The following is a 24498-nucleotide window of genomic DNA, read 5'->3' as shown; positions in this document are numbered from 1 at the left end:
AAGGGACTAATTTGTAAATTTGCAAATATGCCAAAAAAGTAGCTCACCAGCATATGAAGGAAGCGCGCCGTCAGCCGGTGCCGCAGGAAAACGACCTCTCGATACTCGCGACATAATGGCCTACAAAAGAAATCAATAGGTCAGATCTAAAAAAAAAGATCACATTTTTACCCCCTGAAAGATAAGCTCGAGGCGCCAAATTATAATCCGAACCCTCACCCGTGGTCCCACAAATTCATAAATTGAATAAAGCATAAAAAATGTTGAATTTATGAAGGATATACCTGAGGAAAGGCTCGAGGATCCGACAAAAATTAGATCTTGAAAGTGCTCGAACCACACGCTCGAGGGGCCTGAGAGAAATTCCAAAAATGGAAGTTTCGAAGGATTTTTCAGTCAAGGATCAAAAGGAGTACTAGATCTAAGACGAATATCAAGTTTTTAAGGAGATCGGACGCTCGAGGGAAGAGAAATCAAGAAAATAGGACAAGGGGGGGGGGCCGGCCCTAGAAAGAGAAGAAGAAAAAAAAAATGAAGAAAAAACCCCCCTTTTATAGCCTTGAACCAGATCTGGCTGAACCAGACCAGATCAGGGTTGAACCAGACCAAGCCAGATTGAGCCAGAATGAGCCACAATGAGCCAGAATGAGCCAAATTGAGTCAGATTGAGCCTGGCTGGACCAGACCAGATCAGAATGAGCCAAATTGAGCCAGATTGAACCAGAATGAGCCAGTTTGAGCCAAATTGAACCAGTTTGAACCAAATTTGAACCAGAATTCAAATTGGAGCTGAATTAAACATTGGAACGACTTTTGATCAACCTACGGTTCATTCCTTCACCTATTTAACCCCTCTACCGTATATTTGGAAGGGTCGGAGAGATTTTGAACCCAAATACTGCCTTTTTGGCACTTTTTTAGGCCGGTTCAGATTATTCGAACCTAAAGAACACTCCGAAAAGTATACGAGTATAAACTGCTTCTTAACACTCCGAAAAGTATACGAGTATAAACTGCTTCTTAATACTCCAATAAGGTATATGAGTATAAACTATTCCCTATTTTTGGTTTGAGAAGTTCCTGGAGAATATTGTTTATAAATATTCTTAAGGATAACTCAACCACACTACGCCGGACAACGCGTTGTACATAAAGACTCGACGCCACAATCGATGGTCAGCTAAAAATTAGAAATCAGGAATCGACTTCAAAGTTCAAAATTCCGACAAACGGTCAGACAATAAATGCAGCACCGGAACTCTTACAGACTTTCGACAAAGCACCGAAAAGCCTGGAGAATTGAAGGAGTCAAGAACGGGAATCATTCCAAGATCCCATTACACCGACTAAAGGTGGGGGCAATCATATCCAAAGTATTCCAGACTCTTCTATAAAAGAACGAGACTGAAATACTTTGGAGGGGGTATCTGTAGGCATATAAAATTGCTTATAGGTCCCCTAGCATAGCTCGGCACAAACCGACGAACCAACGAGGCGACGAGATCGACAAATCGCACGCGAACAACGGAATGAATCCACCCGCGTGCAGAATCAAGCTAATGAGTTGAGGAATCAACGAGTCATCCAACCGAGAGCGGACTCGGACGAATCACGATCGAATCAAGATCAATTTCGGACTCGAACTCAGAAGCGGATGGTGGCTCGGCACAGTGCCGGCCACCCAGAGGTGGCCGACAGTGGCCGACAGTGGCCGACATGTCTCTGTGCGCGGGCACAGTTCAGAAAGCCTATAAATAGGCCAGGCAATGTTCATTTTCAGAGGTCGGAATTTCAAGAGCCAAAACTCTGCCGGATTGAAGAGTGAACTCAGAGCTTTGAAGACCTGAAGACTTGCACGTACAGATCTGATCCTCGGCGAGCACCTACGTCAGAAAAGGCAGGATTTCGAGAGGAGACAAAGAACAGATCTGAGATCTACACGATATCACTCCGGATCTAAGCTTGGTCTTAGATCCCGAGATCTGAGCGATTATTCCCTTGGTGGACTAATCCCTCCCGGCTATTATTCCCTTCGTGGAATAATACCCGTATAATCGTGTAGATCCGACCGGATCTAGATCGCGCGGTGGTCCACGGATTAACCCCGGCGTCGGCAAAGAACCCACCAAAGCGAGAGACCGCAAAACAGGATCTCGCGATTCGTTCGACAAATAAGGAAAGTTGTAATTTTTCTTTTTTTCTTTGATTTAATTGTAACCGGATCTAAAAAAGACCGGATCTTTTGTAACCCAAGATGACAATTATTTCAATGAAGAAGAAAACCATTTTCCCCGCGAACAACCTAGATCCACCTCATCTGCCCAAGAGACTCTAACCGAACTACTAGAACCAGTAGATTGCTTATTGCGGTCAAGAACTCCATTAGAACCAAAAAAACCAGAAAATTGACGCTTGCTGAGATCGCCATTAGATCCAGGAGATTTAAGCTTACTAAGATCAAGAACGCCTTGAGATCCAGAAGATTTGAACTTACTAGACCCAGCAGTGAGATCAAGAACTCCTGATTGAACATCCACAGGCACTCGATCAAGAACACCTTTAGATCCAGGAGATTGGAACTTACTAGAACCAGCAGTGAGATCAAGAACTCCAGATTGAACATTCACTGGTACTCTATCAACACGAGCACACTGCAAATTGTTTGAATTCAGCACATCAGCCATTGATCTAGATTTATTTGCCCCTTTTGGACCAGTAGATCCCATCTCAATAAAATCTTCATCATATTCATCACTTCGGACATCAGAATGATCATCAGATGTCTCAGGAATCAGATCTGAGGCTCTCAATCCAATCTCTAATATCTTTTTCCCACTACTTTTCTTCTTCCTAGCCATCAGAAACTCTTGAGGCTCTCAATCCAATCTCTAATATCTTTTTCCCACTACTTTTCTTCTTCCTAGCCATCAGAAACTCAAAATTTTCTCCAAATTACCCGGCGGGTTTTTCCCACTACTTTTCTTCTTCCTAGCCATCAGAAACTCAAAATTTTCTCCAAATTACCCGGCGGGAGTGCAAGATAGCATGACGAAAATCGCCCGCTAACTTACACTGTCAAACCGCCCCTTCAAAAGCCTGTGCTACCAGTGTACTGTCGTGACTGATTAATTCATTTAGATACCTGGAGCCTATTTCAGAAATTTAGGCCATGCGCTTGGTATTTTGTGACAAAGTGAATGTGTCTGTTCTGATCTCAAATATCACCAAGTTGATCAACTACATTGCTAATTTGTAACAGTGAGGGACATAGTCTATACAAAATTCTCATTAGGGTACTAATCTATATTTGAATTTAAAGCCCCATAACTTTAATTTAGCCGAAGCCAGCTTAATCCTAATTATCCTATATCATGTGAATCAACAATTTAAAACCACTGTCACTACATATTTGTCCAATCCTATAGCTGCCGTGAAAACTATATATCTATCCTAATAGAATCAATTTACTTCACGTCATAATTGAAAGGCGCAGTAGTAATTGAACTATAATCCTATAATATTGATTATTAACTGCAATCCTAATCCTATCTTAATCTTAAGTATTAATAGTTTCAAAATTCAAGAAATTATACAATCGTTATCCAAATAGAACTCGATTTAACTCGTTATGCTCTCACATGCAGCATCCCATGCCTATATATCTGAGCCAAGAAATTATAATAATTTTCGTTGCACTTTCGTCTCCATCAACGTGTATGTGACTTTGTTACTTTCTTCTTATTAGATATTAGATTAGATTAGATTGTTTAGAAAGAGTCAATTAATTTTTTTACACATTAATAAAATATTATCGTGTTTTTCTTCAAACTTAACACTACATTTAGTGATTAAGATAAACAAATCGGAGCTCGATGATCCGATAAATAAACATATTATATAAAGTTTGATATGTACCAATTAAAAAAAGTGATGTTGTTATCCAAATATATAAAAGTATATTGATCCCAGTTTAACATATAAATGCATTTTATCAAAATTTTTAAAATGCTTAAATAAAATTATCTCAAACCTAATAATCCAGTTTACAAATTTAGCTCGAAATGAATCTGACTGATTTATAGTAAGAAAATAAACCAATAAATAAATTATTTTCATATTTAAATATGTGCATTGCACGTGTATAAAAACTAGTGGATAATAAATTGTTGAGAACATATATTGATTTTTTTTAAAAGCTTTTAATATTAAATATAATGATAAGTAATAGATAATAGATGGATAATAGATAATAGACTTTTAAAGGTCTACTTCTACACAAATTTATCCATATGGAAGGAAAACGGACATTATCTATTATCTATACGGTAATTTGAAATGAGGCAACTGCATGGTGAGAAGCGTTGATTTTTAGATTTGGAAGTGATCTTAAAAAAAAAGAGGATTTCTTCATATTTTAACTACTAAATTACTCTTATATATCCTTCCCTAGGTGCTAGTTAATTGGGACATTTTCATGCAAAATGGGATAATTGTTAAAGTGGAATAATTTTTCGATAGTGGGATATTTTAGTGGAATAAATAGGAACAATTTTGTGAAGTGAGATATTTTGATAAAATAACGCGGGATAAATTTTTATAATCATGAAATATATATTTATGCATTTTGAAGATATAAATATTATTTATGTATTTTAAACTTACTATTATCGATTGATAATTGCTTACAAGAATGTTCTTTATTATTAAATAACTTTTGGTTAGACTATAAGATATTGATAATTGTTATTATAATGATGATGATAACCATAATAGGAAAGAAGTAAAGAAAAAAAATATAAAAAATAACAAAATAAATATGAGTTCTAGTGTTTTACCATCTAGTTCCAAGCTAAAACTTGAAATAATTTGAGAGACTAGAACTCTCATTTTATAGAAAAATTAAAAAAATAGGATAATTTTGTACCATTATCCTAATTCTAGTTTTGTTAGAGTTCTACTTGACTAATACTGTAAAATTTTGTTCTAGTTTTAGTTCTATGAGATTAACACCTTAAAAATTTATCTCACAAATTATGTCAGTTCAAATTTTAAGTTCTAGGTGACTAACCCTCCTTTAGATGTTCACATATCGCGGTGAAAATTTCAAAAAATTGGCAGCGAATCATTATAAAAGGTCGGTGGGGTTAGAGATACTGTGATTAATCCTAATTATGCTGAGAATTCTGCTCCTTATCTTTTTTTTTAAATAAAATGATTTGCTTATTATCTTTAGAGATATATTAAATTTATCACGAATAAGTTTGTTACGCTTATCTTTTAATGTTTGCGTTATCTTAAAACACGCTATATAAAGCCTATAAATTGGCTTCGTCTAAAGTTTGTTTCATAATTTATTTAGCTTTTGTAGCTGCTGCAACAAGAGAGGGAGAGAGGAGAGAGAATCAAGCAAGTCAAAGAAGTATCGAGGTTCGCTTTTTTAATTTTATTTGCTTTTGTTTTTATTTATGAAATATTTGATATGTTGTGCTTAGCGGAAATTTCGGCAGAGTTTCTGGTGCACAATAAGAGGGAAAGATCAATAAGAATTCCCGTCTCACCAAGGAGACAAGAATCTGAAGCGGATATCTCAACCAAGTGAGATATCGGCTCTTCCTCTCATCAATTCTAGGACTGACCTGTCGAGGGATCCTAAAAACTATTACAATAGCCACAAACTCAAACAAATCAATTTTACGTGGTTCGGCAAACTGCCTACGTCCACGGGGCAAGGAGGGGGAGATCTACTAATAGAGGGAAAGTGAATACAAATAGGGTTTACAATCTCTCGAATCTAAACCCTCACACAAATACTCTCTCAAAAGAATGCAAAAACCCCTCTTCTTCTCCTTTTTCCTTGCTGCGTTTTCTCCAAGAAACAAAGCCGCCGAAAAACCACCTTGCTCTGCCGAAAACAACACAGCCGAAAGAAAAGGAATCCAACTTGCACCTTCACCGCCTCCTGTACACACCAAGCCCTCTGCCCAACCCTAAACCCTAGGCTACAAAGAGATTTATATAGTTGCAGCAAAAAACTATCGAGTGGGCCTTTCAAACATAGCTGCATTTCTTCACGCGGTTTGATAACGTGGTCCCCACATCCAAGCTTCGCACACGCCAACCAAAGCTCCTCACGCGTCTTGCTGCTGGCCCACATGCCTCACGTCCCTTTCATTCACAATTCTCCACCTCGGTGAAGTTTCTTCCAAAACTGAGCCGACACCGACCAAACCAAATGTCTCACTTGTTGTGTCCAGTACACCGTGAAATAATTAAATGAGAATGCAAACACTCTCCAAATGTCAGTATCAACTCACCAAATCGATCTCACCCCCATCAAAATCCAATCCCGGCTGCATCATAAGACTGCCTACGTATCCTCTTGCCCAAGGAATCAAGCCGAACGTAGTTCACCCAAATGGCCGCTAACGACCTCAATCCAATAGAAGAGTACGCAACCCTTCTCCAATATCACGATCAAGTCTACGGCTGATAGCACCTCCAATGGCCTCAAACACCTCCACCTGAGATGAACCAATGGTCATATTCAAACTGCATCTATCAGCTGCACTCGAATCAAAACCCAACTCATCATCTGCATCCAAAAACAAATGATCTCCAAGCCGTGTCACCTTAGCTGGAATCCCAAATAATGCAGTATGATCTGGAGTAATCTTCACCCAATGTGGAGTAGCATCACTCTCCACCCGCTGTGATACCTCTAAGGTCTGTCTAAAACTCTCCACCTGCTGAGAGTCAATTAGCTCCCTCATCGAAGCCTCAACCAAAGTGACACTACCAGACCTATCTTCCAATGGAGTTTTACCTCCAATCACAGCAGTTGACAACCCTTTAATAGGATGACCCAAATATGTCAAAGCCTCTGTCCAGAAACTCTTCTGTAAACCATTGCTCGACCACAAACATCGATCCTCCTCCAGCAAGGCACGGTTCTCCAAATTTGTCACCTTATCTAGTTGTCCCAAGATTTCCTTTCCAACAAAGTGTCTCGAAATGCCGTGAGCTCGGCTCCAACACAGAAACAGGTCCATCTTGTACCTCCCACCAGAATGGAGTACCTTCACCTTTCTGTCTGTCACACACTTCTTCAATCTGTTGGATACTACTAGGACTTTCTCCAAAGGGGATTTGGTTGCAACCCAAACACGCCTAGAACAGCCACCAACAAAGGAAACCAAACGCCTATTACCTCCCAATGATGCCCCCTTGGAAGGCCCCCAAACATCCACGTGAACTCCTCCAGAACGACCCTTAGCACGGTGAATAGAGGTGCCACACTTCACCTCGGTCTTCTTGCTCACATCAACATGTTCACTGGACTTCAAACTGCAGGTCTTTGCACCCTCTTTCAATCTATGCGAGGAATTAATACTGGAATGGCCAAGCCCCAAATACCATTGTCTAGTCAAATCAACAGAAGTCGTCAGCTCTTCACCTGCCACTATACCTCCAGTCAAGTAATACAGGTTATTTCTCCTGACGCCCTTCATCAAAATACGAGAGTCTCTCGCAATCTCGAGAACCATGTCCTCAACACGAACCTTCAGACCCTCTCCAACCAAAGCTCCAATCGAGATCAAGTTCTTCCTCAAAGAAGGAACATATCTCACATCGTTTAACTCTCTAACAGTCCCGTCAAACATCTTTATGCGAATTCTTCCTATCCCAAGGATCTGGCATGCACGGTTATCAGCCATGTACACCACACCACTATCCACCAGCTTCTCAAAACTGGAGAACCATTCCCTTCTAGGGCACACATGATAGGTCGCACCACTATCCAACATCCATTCAGATTCCTCCGAATAGCTATCTGTAGGACTGATAGAAAGCGAATAAATAGAAGAGTCAGAATTATTACCATCCGATACGATGTTTGCTTCTGATGATGGCTGCTTCCCTTTCCCCTTCTGCTTATTCTTCATCCATTCGTCGAGCTTTGGGCAGTCTTTCTTCCAATGACCAGTCTCCTTGCACCAAGCACACTGATCTTTTCCAATTGTAGGATGCCCTACTCTAGACTGTGACTTCCAATTCTTTCGGTTTGGACTCTTCCCTCTTGCGATCAATGCCTCTGCTACCGACTCAGTCGAATTCTCCTTATCCTTCTTCCGAAGCTGATAATTCACCAATGCAGCAGTGACCTCACTATACGAAAGTGATGCCTTCCTATTAATCAGAGTAAGAACAAAGGTCTCATATTCCTCGTCGGGCAAGGAACTCAACAACAACAACGCCTTGTCCTCATCTTCAATTATGACATCCACATTCGCCAAATCCGCAAGAAGCTTCGTGTAGTGGTTCATGTGATCTCTAATGGAGGTTCCCTTCTTCAACTGGAAACGATAAAGTCTCCTCTTCAAATGCAAGCGATTTTCCACACTCTTGGTCAAATACTTGCTTTCGAGAATCTCCCAAATCTTCTTCGCAGAAGTCTCATTCATCACATCATATTTTAGATCTTGAGTCAAACAAGACCTAATCACACCACACGCCGTTCGATTCATCTTTTTCCAAACCTTCTCTTCAATCTCATCTGGCTTGCCATCTAACTCCAAGGTATCCTCCAAATTCTGCGCGTTCAGCGCATCCAAAACCTCGCATCTCCATAATCCAAAATTATTTGTACCATTAAATTTCTCCACATCTATCTTCATAGAGTGGATATTCAAACGCTCTGATACCACTTGTTGTGCGCAGCGAAAATTTCGGCAGAGTTTCTGGTGCACAATAAGAGGGAAAGATCAATAAGAATTCCCGTCTCACCAAGGAGACAAGAATCTGAAGCGGATATCTCAACCAAGTGAGATATCGGCTCTTCCTCTCATCAGTTCTAGGACTGACCTGTCGAGGGATCCTAAAAACTATTACAATAGCCACAAACTCAAACAAATCAATTTTATGTGGTTCGGCAAACTGCCTACGTTCACGGGGCAAGGAGGGGGAGATCTACTAATAGAGGGAAAGTGAATACAAATAGGGTTTACAATCTCTCGAATCTAAACCCTCACACAAATACTCTCTCAAAAGAATGCAAAAACCCCTCTTCTTCTCCTTTTTCCTTGCTGCGTTTTCTCCAAGAAACAAAGCCGCCGAAAAACCACCTTGCTCTGCCGAAAACAACACAGCCGAAAGAAAAGGAATCCAACTTGCACCTTCACCGCCTCCTATACACACCAAGCCCTCTGCCCAACCCTAAACCCTAGGCTACAAAGAGATTTATATAGTTGCAGCAAAAAACTATCGGGTGGGCCTTTCAAACTTAGCTGCATTTCTCAAAAAACTATCGGGTGGGCCTTTCAAACTTAGCTGCATTTCTTCACGCGGTTTGATAACGTGGTCCCCACATCCAAGCTTCGCACACGCCAACCAAAGCTCCTCACGCGTCTTGCTGCTGGCCCACATGCCTCACGTCCCTTTCATTCACATGATATACTGCCTTCTCGCAAATAGCTAGCTACTTTCAGAAAAATATTTCCCTCCTCTTTTGTTTAGGGTATAATATAAAGTAATAAAATCAATCACAAAGCATAATATGTACGTATGCATATGGTTATAATTATTTATTTAAATTTTCAAACAGATATTGGACCTATCATTACCATGCATGCTTTTTATACAAATAAAAATAGGATATTATCTCTACTTTATATAATTAATTGATTTGATCCACGATTTTAATTTAGAGCTCGAATACCACTAGAAACAACTTCTAGTTGAGTTTGACAAGTAAAACGTGCTCATTGGTAAACAATTCAATATCATTAAATATATGGATTTTGTAAATAAATCTATTATATCTGATTTATGATTAGTTATTTTTAAGCTTCAAGAAGCAACGAGTTGTTTTATCAACAAAAAAAAATAAAAAGTATAAATATAAATAAAATAAAAATAGAAAAAGCAACGAGTTGTTGTTGTATATAATCCAAAAGGTAAAAAGAATTATTAATCTAAAATGTGCCGCAAGATTCGATGTCAATTAGCTGGTGAGAGTAGGAAAAGTTTCTTTAATCACTATAACAAAGGTTGAGAATTATGATATATATATATATTTTAATCACTACAACAAAGGTTGAGAATTATGATTTATTTTTTGTATCTACGTCATATATTTTTTATGCCACACAAATAGAGCGTGACACATATTTAATTACATATTTAAAGACATAAATATGTATCGTGATTTGCTTTACTTTTTATTTGTGTCATTGTTTAATACTTTGTAAGTAAAATAACACTTTTATATGTGTCATAAAATAAATGTGGATGCATACAACTTTTGTTGTAGTGAATAAATACTATACTTTCCTTGGGTAAAAATTATATAAACGTACTACCAAATAAATAAATAAAGTTTTATTTTGAAAGTGAATTTTACGACTAAGAAACGCTTTGTAATATAAATAATCGGTAGATATATACTATCTTCTAAAAGGAATAACTAAATATATAACGCCAACAGCTTCGGTGCTCCATGGCATCTTCTGTAAATAGAAAAGCCTAAAATCTAGCTCTCTAATCCACAATTTAAGGGATTATGCGGTTGATAGGCCTTCCACACCTACATTTGTAAATAGGTTAAACTTAGAGGGTAGTTCTGGAGTTGAAAACATCATAGAAAAGGATAAAACTAATATTTGAGAAGGGTTAGTTTTCTTCAACTAATTTCTCACTTGATCTTTAACAAAATCTAATTTGGCCGTATTCTATCATATTAGATTTCTCTCTTTTATTTTTCCTTCCATATTTATGACAAAAATTTGGTATTATAATGCAAAGGTGTGTTTAAAATAGATATTATTGTTCTTGCTTTTAGTTATATTGTATAAAATTATGCATAGCATGCATATGTCAATTCCTTTCTTATCATTATAAAGAGGAATAAAATTAACCGTCGATTGAAAAATTACACTTTTATTTATATTTTCACTGAAAAGATTTAGAACTAAGTCAGAGGATCTTTCTACATACTAACATTAACAATTTGATACCCCATTTACGAGAAAATATTAATTTATAAATAAGTGTAATAAATTGTATTGATTTATATTCTTTTGTACATTGAAAAATCAAAATCTGAAAATTACACTATTATATGTTTGTTTAAACATGTATATAAGCTTCAAATTAGGCTAAACTAAATTACCAATTTTAACTAAATCTAAAAAGTATACCATGTGCATTGCACGTGTGCAATTCACCTAGTAAACGTGAAACAAGGGAGGTGGGTGAAGTGGTTATGAACAGAGAAATAATAGGATATGAATTGAAAAGAAAAGGACAAATGCACCCTTGTTATTTTCAGCCCAAAATTTTAATTTTTCATCCATTTAAAAATTATAAAAATTCTTATTTTCGGAGCACCAAAGCATAACTCATATATAACTCGTTAGTTTGATTTTTTTTGATAAACTTGTTCACCAATTTTTTTTTGGGATATTCCACCTAAATTGTTTTGCAAATCCAAACTGCATTTTAACAAGAAATTACATTTTGAATTCGGAGTCTTTTCAAATATAGATCAAGAGATTTCTACGGTAACAAATTTGATTTTTAAAGTACTTCCCGAACAAACCTGATCTCTTTAAAACTAGCTTTCAATAATAGAATTTCGTTTTGAATTTCTTAATTTATTGTAAGGGGCTGTTTGGTTCGCTATTATAAGGGGTGGAAAACTCAGAAAACCCCTCCACGTCAGATTTTTAGCCCTCCACGTCAGCTTTTTTGTTTCCGTCCATTTCTTTGTGCCGCTTTGGTTCGCTCGAATGGAAGAGGGAAAACTCTGCTGAAATCGCCGCCAACTAAGATTTTTTTCCCTCTCCGATTTCCTTCCCCAACCAAGTGAAATTGATGAAAACTCTGCCACGTCAGATTTTTTTCCTTCTCTGCTTTGTTTACAAAAGTTTTTCTTTTTTTTCTATGCGAACCAAACACAAGAAAAATAAATACATTGGTTTCCCATCATTTTTTATGCGCGAACCAAAGCAAAACAATCTATTTCTTGGAAAAGTTTGGAAAACTTAAAACTTGTGTTTCTTTACATGAAATTGTATTTCTTTATATCAAGGAAACGAACCAAACAGCCCTTAAGAAGAAAGTCAACATTTTGTGGCATCAATGGTAATTAATTCCTCTCAGATTTCGAGTATAAACAGAAAATCTTTCTCGTTTCCCTGTCACTTTTGTAAATAAAGCAAGACTAATGCGTAATTTTGGGCCTTGGATTGCTCTCACATATATATATATATAACATTGCTATTTTTCTTTTCTTTCCATGAATATCCGTTGTCTTCACCTCTATCACAAATCTCAAAATGGAATCTCTTAACAAATTTGGAAAATAAATATATAATTTTTGAGATTATCTAAGTATAATAATATTTTTTTAGGAGCGAAGTACCAAAATATCATTCTTAAAATTTAAGCCCCTTTTTTTGCCATTTTTTTCCCTGTATACAAAAAAAAAAAGATATTTATTGGAGTATTGAAGCAAAACTCTATTTTATAAACCAAATTTATCATGTTTTTAACAAACGCTAACAAAATCTGAATTCACAAAACCCATTTTGAAGCTAACTGGACTTTGATGTACATCAGAGTTCAACTCAATATCAAATACTGTATGAGCGTATAGACTACAGATGGGCAAAAATACCGAATTTGTATATTTTGTTTACCCTTAGTGATAGTTTGATATATTTTTTCCGGTGATATATTGATATATTATTTTTTCTCCGACGATAAATGGGCCTCAAATTCAGCGTGCCTTCCAGCGTCATAAATCAGCTCCAATCCCAAACCCTAACCCCTCTCAATCTCATTCTTCCTCCTCCTCCACCTCTCCCTCTCTTCCCTCCTCCGCTCCTCTCGCCTCTCCGACACCTCCTAGACATTCAACCTCTTCAAATCCTTCATTGACTCTCGACCCACTCCCTCCCTCTACAACCTCTTCATCTCCGCCTTCGCCAAACATAACCAACACCAACAAGCTCTACAATGGTACCACACCATGATCCAAGATCGAGTCAAGCCCGATGTGTACACTTTAAACATCCTCATCGGTAGCTCGAATCATTTTCGATAGTGACTTGCGAGATTTTGATCAATGAGCTTTGTAGAGAAGGGAGAGCTTTAGAAATGTGCGAGATTTTGATGGGTTTCTTAGCGAAAGGAGCGGTGCCTGATGGGTTCGATTGCTTCGTGTTAGTCAGAGCTTTATGTAATTACAGGAATGAGGATATAGCTGTTATGACTTGTAGCTTATTAATGGAGAGCTTGAGAAAATGTGGGAAGATAGATGAAGCTATTGGGTTTATTTGAGAGAGTGATGGAGAACGGAATGGTTTTAGATGAGATTAGTTGCAATTGTTTGACACTGGGAGCCACGTTCGCATCAAGTGAGGCGTCACGTGGGAAATTTCACAGGAATTTTGGGTCCGGCCAAAATTGAGGCACATTTGTTGCCTAAATAATAATAATAATACCAATATATCGCTGGAGAAAAAATATATATCAAACTGTCACACTAAGGGGGTGTTTGGTTACATTTCTATAAATTATAGGAAATGTTTTCCATCCCAAATTTGATTTTCTTGTATTTCTTAAAAAAATTATAGGAAAAGTTTTGAGAAGTTAAAAAGTACAAATTTTCTTATTTTTTGTATTGTGCTTGTTTGGTTCAAAACAAGAAAATGAGAAATAACTTTTAGGAAAATAGCAACATTTCCTATAATTTATAGAAATGTAACCAAACACCACCAACTTTATAGAAAAGTGAGAACTTTGTAGAAAAGAGTTAATAAGTTTTATTATTTAAATAATGAATGCGTCAGATTTCCAAGAGATTTCCTCCCATTTTAGAAGGAAATCAATTTCCATAAAATTTGGTACTTTTGGGCACTTTACAGAAAACATTTCTGTAAATTTTTTTGGAGCCAAACACAGTTTATAGAAATGTATAGAAAACTCTTAATTACATAAATGCCATGCGTCAGTACTTTTGAGAAAACATTTCTCAAAAACAATGCAACCAAACACCCCCTAAGGGTAAACAAAATATACCAATTTGGTGTTTTTACCACTACAGATGACTACGCATGAGTTCTTAAATAAAAGATATGGAATTCAAGTTAATTTTCTGGAAAAATCTGGGATTAGTTGTTGATGATTACTTCCTAAAATATTATATATGGATTATTGGTTTTCCTTGTATAAAATTAACTTCCAATTTAGAATGGAATTCATATGATGATATATATTTCGGATCTTTTTCAAAGATTGCATAGTTACCGGCATAGGGATAAGGTCTAAACTGTTCAAATCTGATATCTCTGATACTATCAAATATTATTTAAAGTGCGTAACCCTCTCCAAGACCAAATTCCCTTAATTTCTTTCTAAATAATTTAAAATCCTTTCTCCCTTCGTGCAGCCTTTTAATTTGTATTCTGTTCGTCACCGAAAAGCTGGTGGAAGATGGTGACCGCGCATCAAGTTCGCACTGTCATCGGCGTCATCGGTAACAACGTCGACCTGAAACCCTAAAACTATTTCTCTCATCTAATTAGTTATTTGCATCATATTAAAAATAATATATCAAACTTTACAGCAAAATAATTTCTACGCCCTGTGCACTCTTCTCTAACTTTATTATTTCCTCAGGTAACGTCATATCCTTCTTCTTATTTCTCTCTCCGGTGTAAGTGGGTCTTTTTTTTTTATCTCTCTCTCTAAATAATTAGGCAAATCGACTTAAGATAATTAGTATAAATTTATTCTGCAGGCCGACTTTTGTTACGATATGGAAGAAGAAGGCGGTGGAGGAGTTTTCGGCGATCCCGTACTTGGCGACTCTTCTCAATTGCATGATGTGGGTCTTTTATGGGCTTCCCTTCGTGACGCCGGACAGCACCCTGGTCGTCACGATCAACGGCATCGGGCTCGCGATGGAGGCCGCGTACCTACTCGTTTACTTCATCTACGCGCCAAAAGATAAGCGCGTACGTGGCCCAACTTCTCTATCATTAACTACTCTAAATATTTTGCTTGTCATCAACCCTTGTATATGTTTGCATGCTACTGTTTTTTTTTTTACTATCTTTTACAATATATTTTTTTCTCTCTTTCAATTCTGCGCTAGCTCTATCAATATATAGTAATTTTGAGAGATTTAGGAGTCGAGATTAGGTATGCTATGAATAAACCATCGTTTGAGTTATGAAGATTCAGTTTTGTTTCTGAAACGAGCTACGCTGGCTCCCTCTGACAGCGCTCGCTCTCGTAGGCCCTGGCCCCTGTCAGGATAATGCTAACACACCTAATCTAATGGGGTGTTTGGTTGCATTGTTTTTGAGAAATGTTTTCTCAAAAGTACTGACGCATGGCATTTATGTAATTAAGAGTTTTCTATACATTTCTATAAACTGTGTTTGGCTCCAAAAAATTTTACAGAAATGTTTTCTGTAAAGTACAGAAAAGTACCAAATTTTATGGAAATTGATTTCCTTCTAAAATGGGAGGAAATCTCTTGGAAATCTGACGCATTCATTATTTAAATAATAAAACTCATTAACACTTTTCTATAAAGTTCTCACTTTTCTATAAAGTTGGTGGTGTTTGGTTACATTTCTATAAATTATAGGAAATGTTTTCCATCCCAAATTTGATTTTCTTGTATTTCTTAAAAAAATTATAGGAAAAGTTTTGAGAAGTTAAAAAGTACAAATTTTCTTATTTTTTGTATTGTGCTTGTTTGGTTCAAAACAAGAAAATGAGAAATAACTTTTAGGAAAATAGCAACATTTCCTATAATTTATAGAAATGTAACCAAACACCACCAACTTTATAGAAAAGTGAGAACTTTGTAGAAAAGAGTTAATAAGTTTTATTATTTAAATAATGAATGCGTCAGATTTCCAAGAGATTTCCTCCCATTTTAGAAGGAAATCAATTTCCATAAAATTTGGTACTTTTGGGCACTTTACAGAAAACATTTCTGTAAATTTTTTTGGAGCCAAACACAGTTTATAGAAATGTATAGAAAACTCTTAATTACATAAATGCCATGCGTCAGTACTTTTGAGAAAACATTTCTCAAAAACAATGCAACCAAACACCCCCTAAGGGTAAACAAAATATACCAATTTGGTGTTTTTACCACTACAGATGACTACGCATGAGTTCTTAAATAAAAGATATGGAATTCAAGTTAATTTTCTGGAAAAATCTGGGATTAGTTGTTGATGATTACTTCCTAAAATATTATATATGGATTATTGGTTTTCCTTGTATAAAATTAACTTCCAATTTAGAATGGAATTCATATGATGATATATATTTCGGATCTTTTTCAAAGATTGCATAGTTACCGGCATAGGGATAAGGTCTAAACTGTTCAAATCTGATATCTCTGATACTATCAAATATTATTTAAAGTGCGTAACCCTCTCCAAGACCAAATTCCCTTAATTTCTTTCTAAATAATTTAAAATCCTTTCTCCCTTCGTGCAGCCTTTTAATTTGTATTCTGTTCGTCACCGAAAAGCTGGTGGAAGATGGTGACCGCGCATCAAGTTCGCACTGTCATCGGCGTCATCGGTAACAACGTCGACCTGAAACCCTAAAACTATTTCTCTCATCTAATTAGTTATTTGCATCATATTAAAAATAATATATCAAACTTTACAGCAAAATAATTTCTACGCCCTGTGCACTCTTCTCTAACTTTATTATTTCCTCAGGTAACGTCATATCCTTCTTCTTATTTCTCTCTCCGGTGTAAGTGGGTCTTTTTTTTTTATCTCTCTCTCTAAATAATTAGGCAAATCGACTTAAGATAATTAGTATAAATTTATTCTGCAGGCCGACTTTTGTTACGATATGGAAGAAGAAGGCGGTGGAGGAGTTTTCGGCGATCCCGTACTTGGCGACTCTTCTCAATTGCATGATGTGGGTCTTTTATGGGCTTCCCTTCGTGACGCCGGACAGCACCCTGGTCGTCACGATCAACGGCATCGGGCTCGCGATGGAGGCCGCGTACCTACTCGTTTACTTCATCTACGCGCCAAAAGATAAGCGCGTACGTGGCCCAACTTCTCTATCATTAACTACTCTAAATATTTTGCTTGTCATCAACCCTTGTATATGTTTGCATGCTACTGTTTTTTTTTTTACTATCTTTTACAATATATTTTTTTCTCTCTTTCAATTCTGCGCTAGCTCTATCAATATATAGTAATTTTGAGAGATTTAGGAGTCGAGATTAGGTATGCTATGAATAAACCATCGTTTGAGTTATGAAGATTCAGTTTTGTATATGCTCAAAAAATGAATTAAATGGGAAGTTCTTTATAACTAAACAATTCGTATCGATAATCAGGTTAAATTACAGTGAACCCCCATGAACTTCTAGCGTTCTGCAGTAGCTAGACCGCAAATAACTTCAAGATCGAACTCAACACCAAATAATTTTTTGCAGAGATCACCCAATATCTTCTGGGTAAACTAAACCCGCAAACACTTTTAGACTGTCCTTTTATGTTGTTTTCGGGTTGTAAATTGCATGGGTTTTCTGCAAAATCGAAAAACCTATTGGGGGCTTCGTGCAAGTTTTGAAATTATTGGGGGTTTACTAAAAATTCTAAAAGTTATTGGTGGTTTGGTGCAATTTACCCCAATAACAATTATATTTAATTTGATGTAAAATAAGAATTCAATGAAAATATTCGATGGACATGTATTTAAATTTGTATTGGAAAATTAATGGAATTTGGTTTTTGTTTCGGATTAATCAATGATTTCAAAAGATATAAATGCTGTCGTTTTGATTCGTTCTGATCTCTACTCTTTATTTATATCATGTTTATTCTTCACGCTGAAATTAAGGTGGTTTGGGCTGATATAATTTCCTTGGAACAAATATTGCTGAAATTGTTTTTTTGAAGTAATTTTCTTAATTGAGTTATTTGTGAAGTGAAGCTAATTACCCCTTTTTTTTTTTAAACAGTTGAAAGTTTTGGGTATCTTAGCCGGAGAGTTGGTCTTCATGGCTTCAGTAGCCGTTGGGGTTCTCCTCGGAGCTCACACGCATCATAAAAGGCAATTAATTGTAGGAGTTCTGTGTGTGATTTTTGGCACGGCCATGTATGCCTCCCCTCTATCAGTCATGGTAACTCTTTTAAATTTACATTTGTATTTATTTTTTGTTATTTGCATATATACCCCTTAAATCATGTGTATCTGCATAAATGCTAGCTCCCCAATCTTAGTACTTGCAAATTTACCCCTTGAATAATCAACTTTAGGGGAAAAATACCCCTAAAATCAACAAATCATCAACTTGGTGTTAAAAATTCAACTAATCTGTTGATAGTTTTTGTATTGCAATTACGGTTTAGCTTGTCCAAGCTTTGAGGGTAATTTTTTTCCTCCAAAATTAACGATTTAAGGGCAGTTTTGCAAATATTGAGATTTGAAGGGTATTGTTGATGATACCCATAATGTAAGGGGGTATATACGCAAATTAACAACCCTTTACTTTTTTTTTTTTGCTCTGGATTTTGTACGAACGTACTGCTCTTCGGTTGATATTGCATCGTAATATAATTCATTGTAATATATTTTCATATTGCAATTACGGTTTAGCTTGTCCAAACTGTAATATATTTCAGTTCTCTCCTATCAACTTAAGTTGATGTCCATCAAACTTTCTAGCCACTCATTTATTAATATAAAAAATATTTTCATATCATGCAAGGATTCCTAGAAAATATGAGTGGCTAAAAAGTTTGGCGGACAACTTTTTGCTATCCTATCCAGCAAGTAATTTTGAGAGGGCTAAAATTCTTGATTTCTTGAGCTATAATTAGGCCATTTTAGTTGTTTCAATAAATTGGTAAATAATTTCATGGTAACCAAAATGTATGATTTTGTGAGCTATAACTCACGATTGTTTGCTATATTTTGTCTTTTAAAATAATTTTTCAGGGGCCAAAATTTACTATTTCGTGGGCTATATAACCCATGATTTTTGGCTATTTGTAGCCATTTTGACCTGTTGGTAAATATTGAGATGGTCACAATTCACAATTTCATGAGTTAAAACCTACGATTTATATATATATATAGGTAAAAGCTTATGTCAACTTAAGTGGATAGGAATAAGTCATCCATCAACTTTTTTAACCGTTGATATTGCATTGGGATCCATGATAGATATGAAGAATCTTTTAAGATTTGTGAATCTTTTGATGGCACAAATCTTGAGACAAGATGAGTGGATAAAAAGTTTGGTGGACAAGACCTCCTATCCACTTAAGTGGATAGGAGTTTTACTCTCTCTCTCTATATATATATATATGTATAGATAAAAAATTTAATATTTCACACTTTTTTTTTTCTTGGATCCATCAGATGTTGGTGATCCGGACAAAGAGCGTGGAATATATGCCTCTGGCCCTTTCGCTGGTCGGGTTCGTGAATGGAGTGTGCTGGACAACATATGCTCTCATCCAATTCGATCTCTTCGTCACGGTAACACCTTCAACTATTTATATACTGAATAATTTTTTTTGGCTAAATTTCAGAATATCCTCATTAACTTTGGATGATGATTACTAAACCCCCGCAACTTTCAAAATATCAGGAAATTTAATCATGAAACCCCCAGTACTTGCAAAATCTTCGCACGTTAGGGAAGATTTTTTAGATAACCGTAAAAGTCGAAGGGGTTTTGCTGAACGACCCCTCCTACTTTGAAAGTTAGAGGGGTTATCTGATGATCATTCAAAGAAATTTAACCATGAACTTTCCTTAAGCACCAAGCGCTCTTCTTTTCATTATCTGCGTTCATTTATTATTATTATTAAAAAAAATTGTATTTTTTTTCAGATTCCGAATGGTCTTGGTGCAATTTTTGGAGCCGCTCAGCTTGTACTCTACTTTTGTTACTATAAATCTACTCCAAAGAAGACCACGGATAATAATAATGATATCGAGTTAGCGCAGAGTGCCAAATGAAAATTTCCACCTCCACCGTAATTTAGGTCATCTAAGTAGACTTTACTTTGAATTTTGTTTGATATTTCACGTCGGTTTATTTGGCTAGACTTCCAAGTGAGATGTAGTTGTTTTTCTTCTTCTTCTTTTTTTTTTGTTGTTGTTTAACTTGGATTCTTCTATGATCAATTAGTTAGAAACTTGGGTGTATTTTTGACATTGTGTACATGTTTTGGAATTTCTTTTACAGTGTACGATATTGTGCCTCGAGTAAACTTTCATTCGGAAGTTAAAACATTTACCAGAATAATTTGATGTTGTTCCTATGGTTAAAATACACTATAGACAATTGGATGAGATTTTGATTTTAGTTAATGCGGTTTAGAGGATGATAATTTCTCTGATAAATTTGAAAAGTTTCATTGTCATTTAATAAGTAGGTGTTTAGCATTGGCGGACCCATGCCTGTTCAAAGTGGTTCACTTGAACCACCTCAACTTTCGTAAATAAACTATATATTATAGATATCTGTTAGTGAACATAACTAACTTATAGCCCAGTGGTACTAGTGGTTGTTAGTTTCTAAGAGGTCACAGGTTCTAATCCTCCCAAAGCTTTCTAAGTTTGCTTTTTTACAAACCACTTTCTCTACATTATGTTTCTTTCTTTTTTTTAACCCAACATTCTATTTACTGTATTTAGATGAAGATAAGCCAAGTAATTATCTTTATATATATATATACTTTCTCCTATTTTTTTATTTTTGCTTCTCTAAAAATATTTTTTCGCTTTATATTTATTTATTGTTTTTTACGCCTCTAATAATAGATCTTGAAAAAAAATATTAATGTATATTTTGAACCACCACGCGAGAGGGTGTGGATCCGCCACTGGTGTTTAGTTACATAGGATAATTAAGTACAATGATAAGGCGTTGAGTGATTCGCCTCTCCCAATTTTCTTCACGCCTTTCTTTTGATAACAGAGTTCCATCGAATAATCTTCGTTCCTCTTTGTCCCAGTCGTACGTACTCACCAAGAACAGAGTAATTATCAGCTTCTTCTGAAAAATTGGAAGAAATACGACTAATAGTTGTATCAAATTGACATAATCAGCAAAATTAAACCAAGATCGATCCGCTATTTCAGGTCTCTGCTCTGATTAGACCATGGCAAATTTGTAAAAGGTAGAATACAGGGACACGACTGAAACTCATGGGGTATATTTGTAGTCCTGAGATGCAAATGTAAAAAGCCTTTTAAATCTTTAGCTCTTAAGGCTGAAAAGAACTTAGCCCGTGTCCAAGAAAAATGGATGTGAAGTGTATGATGTATACGCAATCCAAAAAGTGTACGACAAATGTTTTAAATTAAACATGTATTGTATAATTGAGTACATGTCTAAATAAATATATGCATATATTTAGAGAGTGTCCAACAAGTATCGGGTACATGTACTGGTATGAAACGTGTTGGGTACAGGTGCAACTCTATATTAGAAGCAGTCAGTAGCCTTTAGAGCAAGTGCAGTAGGCTCTCACCCAAGCTCCCAACGCTGAGGTGGCAGTGGGAGCATGCTGCAAACGCCTCGGCAAGCTCCTAAGAGACCTCTTTAGGCAGATGTGGACATCACGTAGGAGGTGGGGCCCAGTTGAGCTCCCAAGCGCTCCACAAATTTGTGGAGCGCTTGGGAGCTCCTAAGGGGGGGTTAGTCACCTAGAACTTAAAATTAGAACTAGGATAATCTGTGGGATAAAATTTTAAGGTGTTAGTCACATAGAACTAAACCTAGAACAAAATTTTAAGGTGTTAGTCACATAGAACTAAAACTAGAATAAAATTTTACAATGTTAGTCAAGCAGAACTTTAACAAAACTAGAATTGGGATAATTGTACAAAATTATCCCACTTTTTTTATTTTTCTATACAAAAATGAGAGTTCTAGTCTCTCAAATTATTCCAAGTTTTAGCTTGGAACTATGTGTTAAAAAACTAGAACTCGTATTTATTTTGTTATTTTTTATTTTTTTTTTCTTTACTTATTTCCTATTATGGTTATCACCATCATTAAACCATCATCATAATAATAATTGTCAATATCTTATAGTCTAACCAAAAGTTATTTAATAGTAACGAACATTCTTGTAAGCAATTATTAATTAATAATAGTAAGTTTAAAATACATAAATAATATTTATATCTTCAAAATGCATAAATATATACTTCATGATTATAAAAATTTATCCCACGTTATTTTATCAAAATATCCTGCTTCACAAAATTGTTCCTAGTTATCCCACTAAAATATCCCACTAGCGAAATATTATTCCATTTTAACAATTATCCCATTTTGCATGAAAATGTTCCAATTGACTAACACCCGGAATAAAAAAATAATTTTTTTTACACAAAACCCCATTTTTAGCCTGCAGCTACACTAAAAGAGAGATTTTTTACACAAAACCCCAATTTTAAACAAAAACCCATGTGATGTGGCATTGAGAGCTCTTGAGAGCTCTCCAACAAGTACTCCTAACTAGGAGTTTGCTGCACTTGTTCTTAACTACAGATACAACCTAAGCTACATAGTGAGAGTCGTGTAACCGACATGTAATAGCCCATTTCGCAAATGGTTTTGTTAGAATAAGTTTTCTAGGGATATGTTGCTACAATAAGTTACAATCAAAAAGTTTTTTTTTTTTTTTTGAGGAGACATATTCATGTCTTGGTTCTTTTCTCTCAGCTTTTTGTTTTGACCTTTGTATTGAGAAAGCAGGATGCCAAGATTACTGGACTTTGGGAATATTCCCTGACTTGGGTTTGTGCAATTGAGTTTTTCTGAACCAAATCTCCTCTGTTAGAATTTTGAAACTATTATTCATGATCAGTCCTAGAAGTTATTTTGAAGACAACAATTACATAATGTCTCAGAATCCCAGTTCTCTTTTTCTCAAATTTTCGTTTTCCTTCGCGTCTGACGAATTCTGTTGCAGTTCTCCTTGCAAATTCTTCATTCATTTTTCCCCCTTTCTTTCATACATTGCACAAACATAGTTAGAATCGAAGCGTAGAGAAGGCTGAGATTCCTGTGTTTTCCTTTTTTTTTTGAACAAATTTGTTTGTTTAGAGTGTGCTGTGTATGAATTTTACATTCTTCTTCTCTCTCTCTCAATATTATTTTTTGCAAATATTTGATGCAAAATATAAAGTATTTTTTGTTGTTTTACAGGTGGAATCACTGCATAATTAACTGAAATATGAAGTTAACATAACTACAGTCCTTGATCGCTATCCTACCTGGTAAACAAAGATTAAAAAAAATATCCAATCCACCTGTCATGAGGTGGTGCCATATTTTGGGTTAAATGAAAGTTTCTAACTGGACTCGTGAAAAAAAAATCTCATTAACTAATGTGTATCTATGAAAAGCAGCCAACTTTCATAAAGATCAGAACAAGACCCTGAGGCCCTCAACAGGCTCTCTAATGCGGAGTACATTGCTAATGCATTTTGGAAAAATCGGATCATGCGAAGCTCATACGATATAAGAAAAAAGATTGATTTTCGATCAGATTTTAACGTGCAACTTTAACGGATCATAACTTTTGATTTCCTCCATAGAATCACTATTATTATTATATGTTTTTGGAAAGCTCAAGAAGCTCTCTACAAGTTGAATAGCTTTGCCGTTCTGACTGAGTTTCGGGGTCAAAAGAATTCGTCTTCATGCTCAAACTGCACGTCGAAAGAGTTTGGGTTAAATTTAGTTTCTAGTTTTTTAAGGAATGTTTTTTTATTTTAGGAAGTCTAATTGTGTTAGGAAAAATTATTTTAGTACTTTTATTTTATTTTACATCGAGTTGCTCTCTGTGGGCCCCACGGCTTGCACGTGCCAACAGGGCCCATGGGCTCAGGGCGTGACAAATGGAGAACATGTTGCCAGCCGAAAGTGCAGAACTAAGTGCTACACCGCGCACTGAAAGTATGAATGCGGTGGGAGCCACCTCTAAAATCCACATCGCCTGGCAGTGGCACTGGTATGTGTCAATTGTCATGTCACGACGACGAGGACGTCGCTTTGTAAGGTGGGGTGATTGTGATACCCCCACACTTTAGTCTCACATGGACTAACGTGAAGAAAATTGTGTGGTTTAAATAGAGGAAAGTCAAGACTTAAGGGTAACAAAGTGCTAGCATTTTGACAAGTAGATGTTAGCCAACATCGAGTTGCTCTTTATGGATCCTACGGCTTGCATGCGCCAACAGGGCCCCTAGATCAGGGCGTAGCAAATAATTGTGATACCCCCACACTTTAGTCCCACATGAACTAGTGTGAAGAAAATTTTGTGGTTTAAATAGAGGAAAGTCAATACTCAAGGGTAATGAAGTGCTAGCATTTTGATGTACTTGTTAAAATGCTAGCATTGTGTTACCCTTGAATCTTGGCTTTCCTCTATTTAAACCACAAAATTTTTTCACACT

At 36.1% G+C, this 24498-nt stretch overlaps 1 protein-coding gene across 2 annotated transcripts; it reads left to right on the top strand.

The window, feature by feature from the left end:
• LOC109843655 (bidirectional sugar transporter SWEET6a-like) lies at positions 5338-20067 on the top strand. Of its 2 annotated transcripts, XM_020412611.1 has the most exons (7): positions 5338-5427; positions 14453-14539; positions 14683-14719; positions 14804-15020; positions 18026-18187; positions 19432-19551; positions 19909-20067. In XM_020412611.1, the coding sequence occupies exons 2-7, from the start codon at positions 14497-14499 to the stop codon at positions 20035-20037; spliced, it is 708 nt and encodes a 235-aa protein (XP_020268200.1). In that variant the 5' UTR covers positions 5338-5427; positions 14453-14496; the 3' UTR covers positions 20038-20067. The 2 variants fall into 2 exon arrangements, with proteins under 2 accessions (XP_020268200.1, XP_020268199.1); XM_020412610.1 differs by lacking the exons at positions 5338-5427; positions 14453-14539; positions 14683-14719; positions 14804-15020 and adding exons at positions 16509-16617; positions 16761-16797; positions 16882-17098.

This window comes from Asparagus officinalis, chromosome 5, assembly GCF_001876935.1.
Source record: "Asparagus officinalis chromosome 5, Aspof.V1, whole genome shotgun sequence".
NCBI lineage: Eukaryota > Viridiplantae > Streptophyta > Magnoliopsida > Asparagales > Asparagaceae > Asparagus > Asparagus officinalis.
Note: the sequence above shows the minus strand (reverse complement) of the source record. Positions and strands in the feature narration are given on the sequence as shown.

What these genes read in the sequence shown, in the direction of transcription:
- LOC109843655 (XM_020412611.1), top strand. Translation starts at nt 14,497, where the DNA reads ATGGTGACCGCGCATCAAGTTCGCACTGTCATCGGCGTCATCG. An exon ending in CACTGTCATCGGCGTCATCG is followed by an intron (nt 14,540 to 14,682) that starts GTAACAACGTCG and finishes TTATTTCCTCAG; the next exon opens with GTAACGTCATATCCTTCTTC. An exon ending in CCTCCCCTCTATCAGTCATG is followed by an intron (nt 18,188 to 19,431) that starts GTAACTCTTTTA and finishes TGGATCCATCAG; the next exon opens with ATGTTGGTGATCCGGACAAA.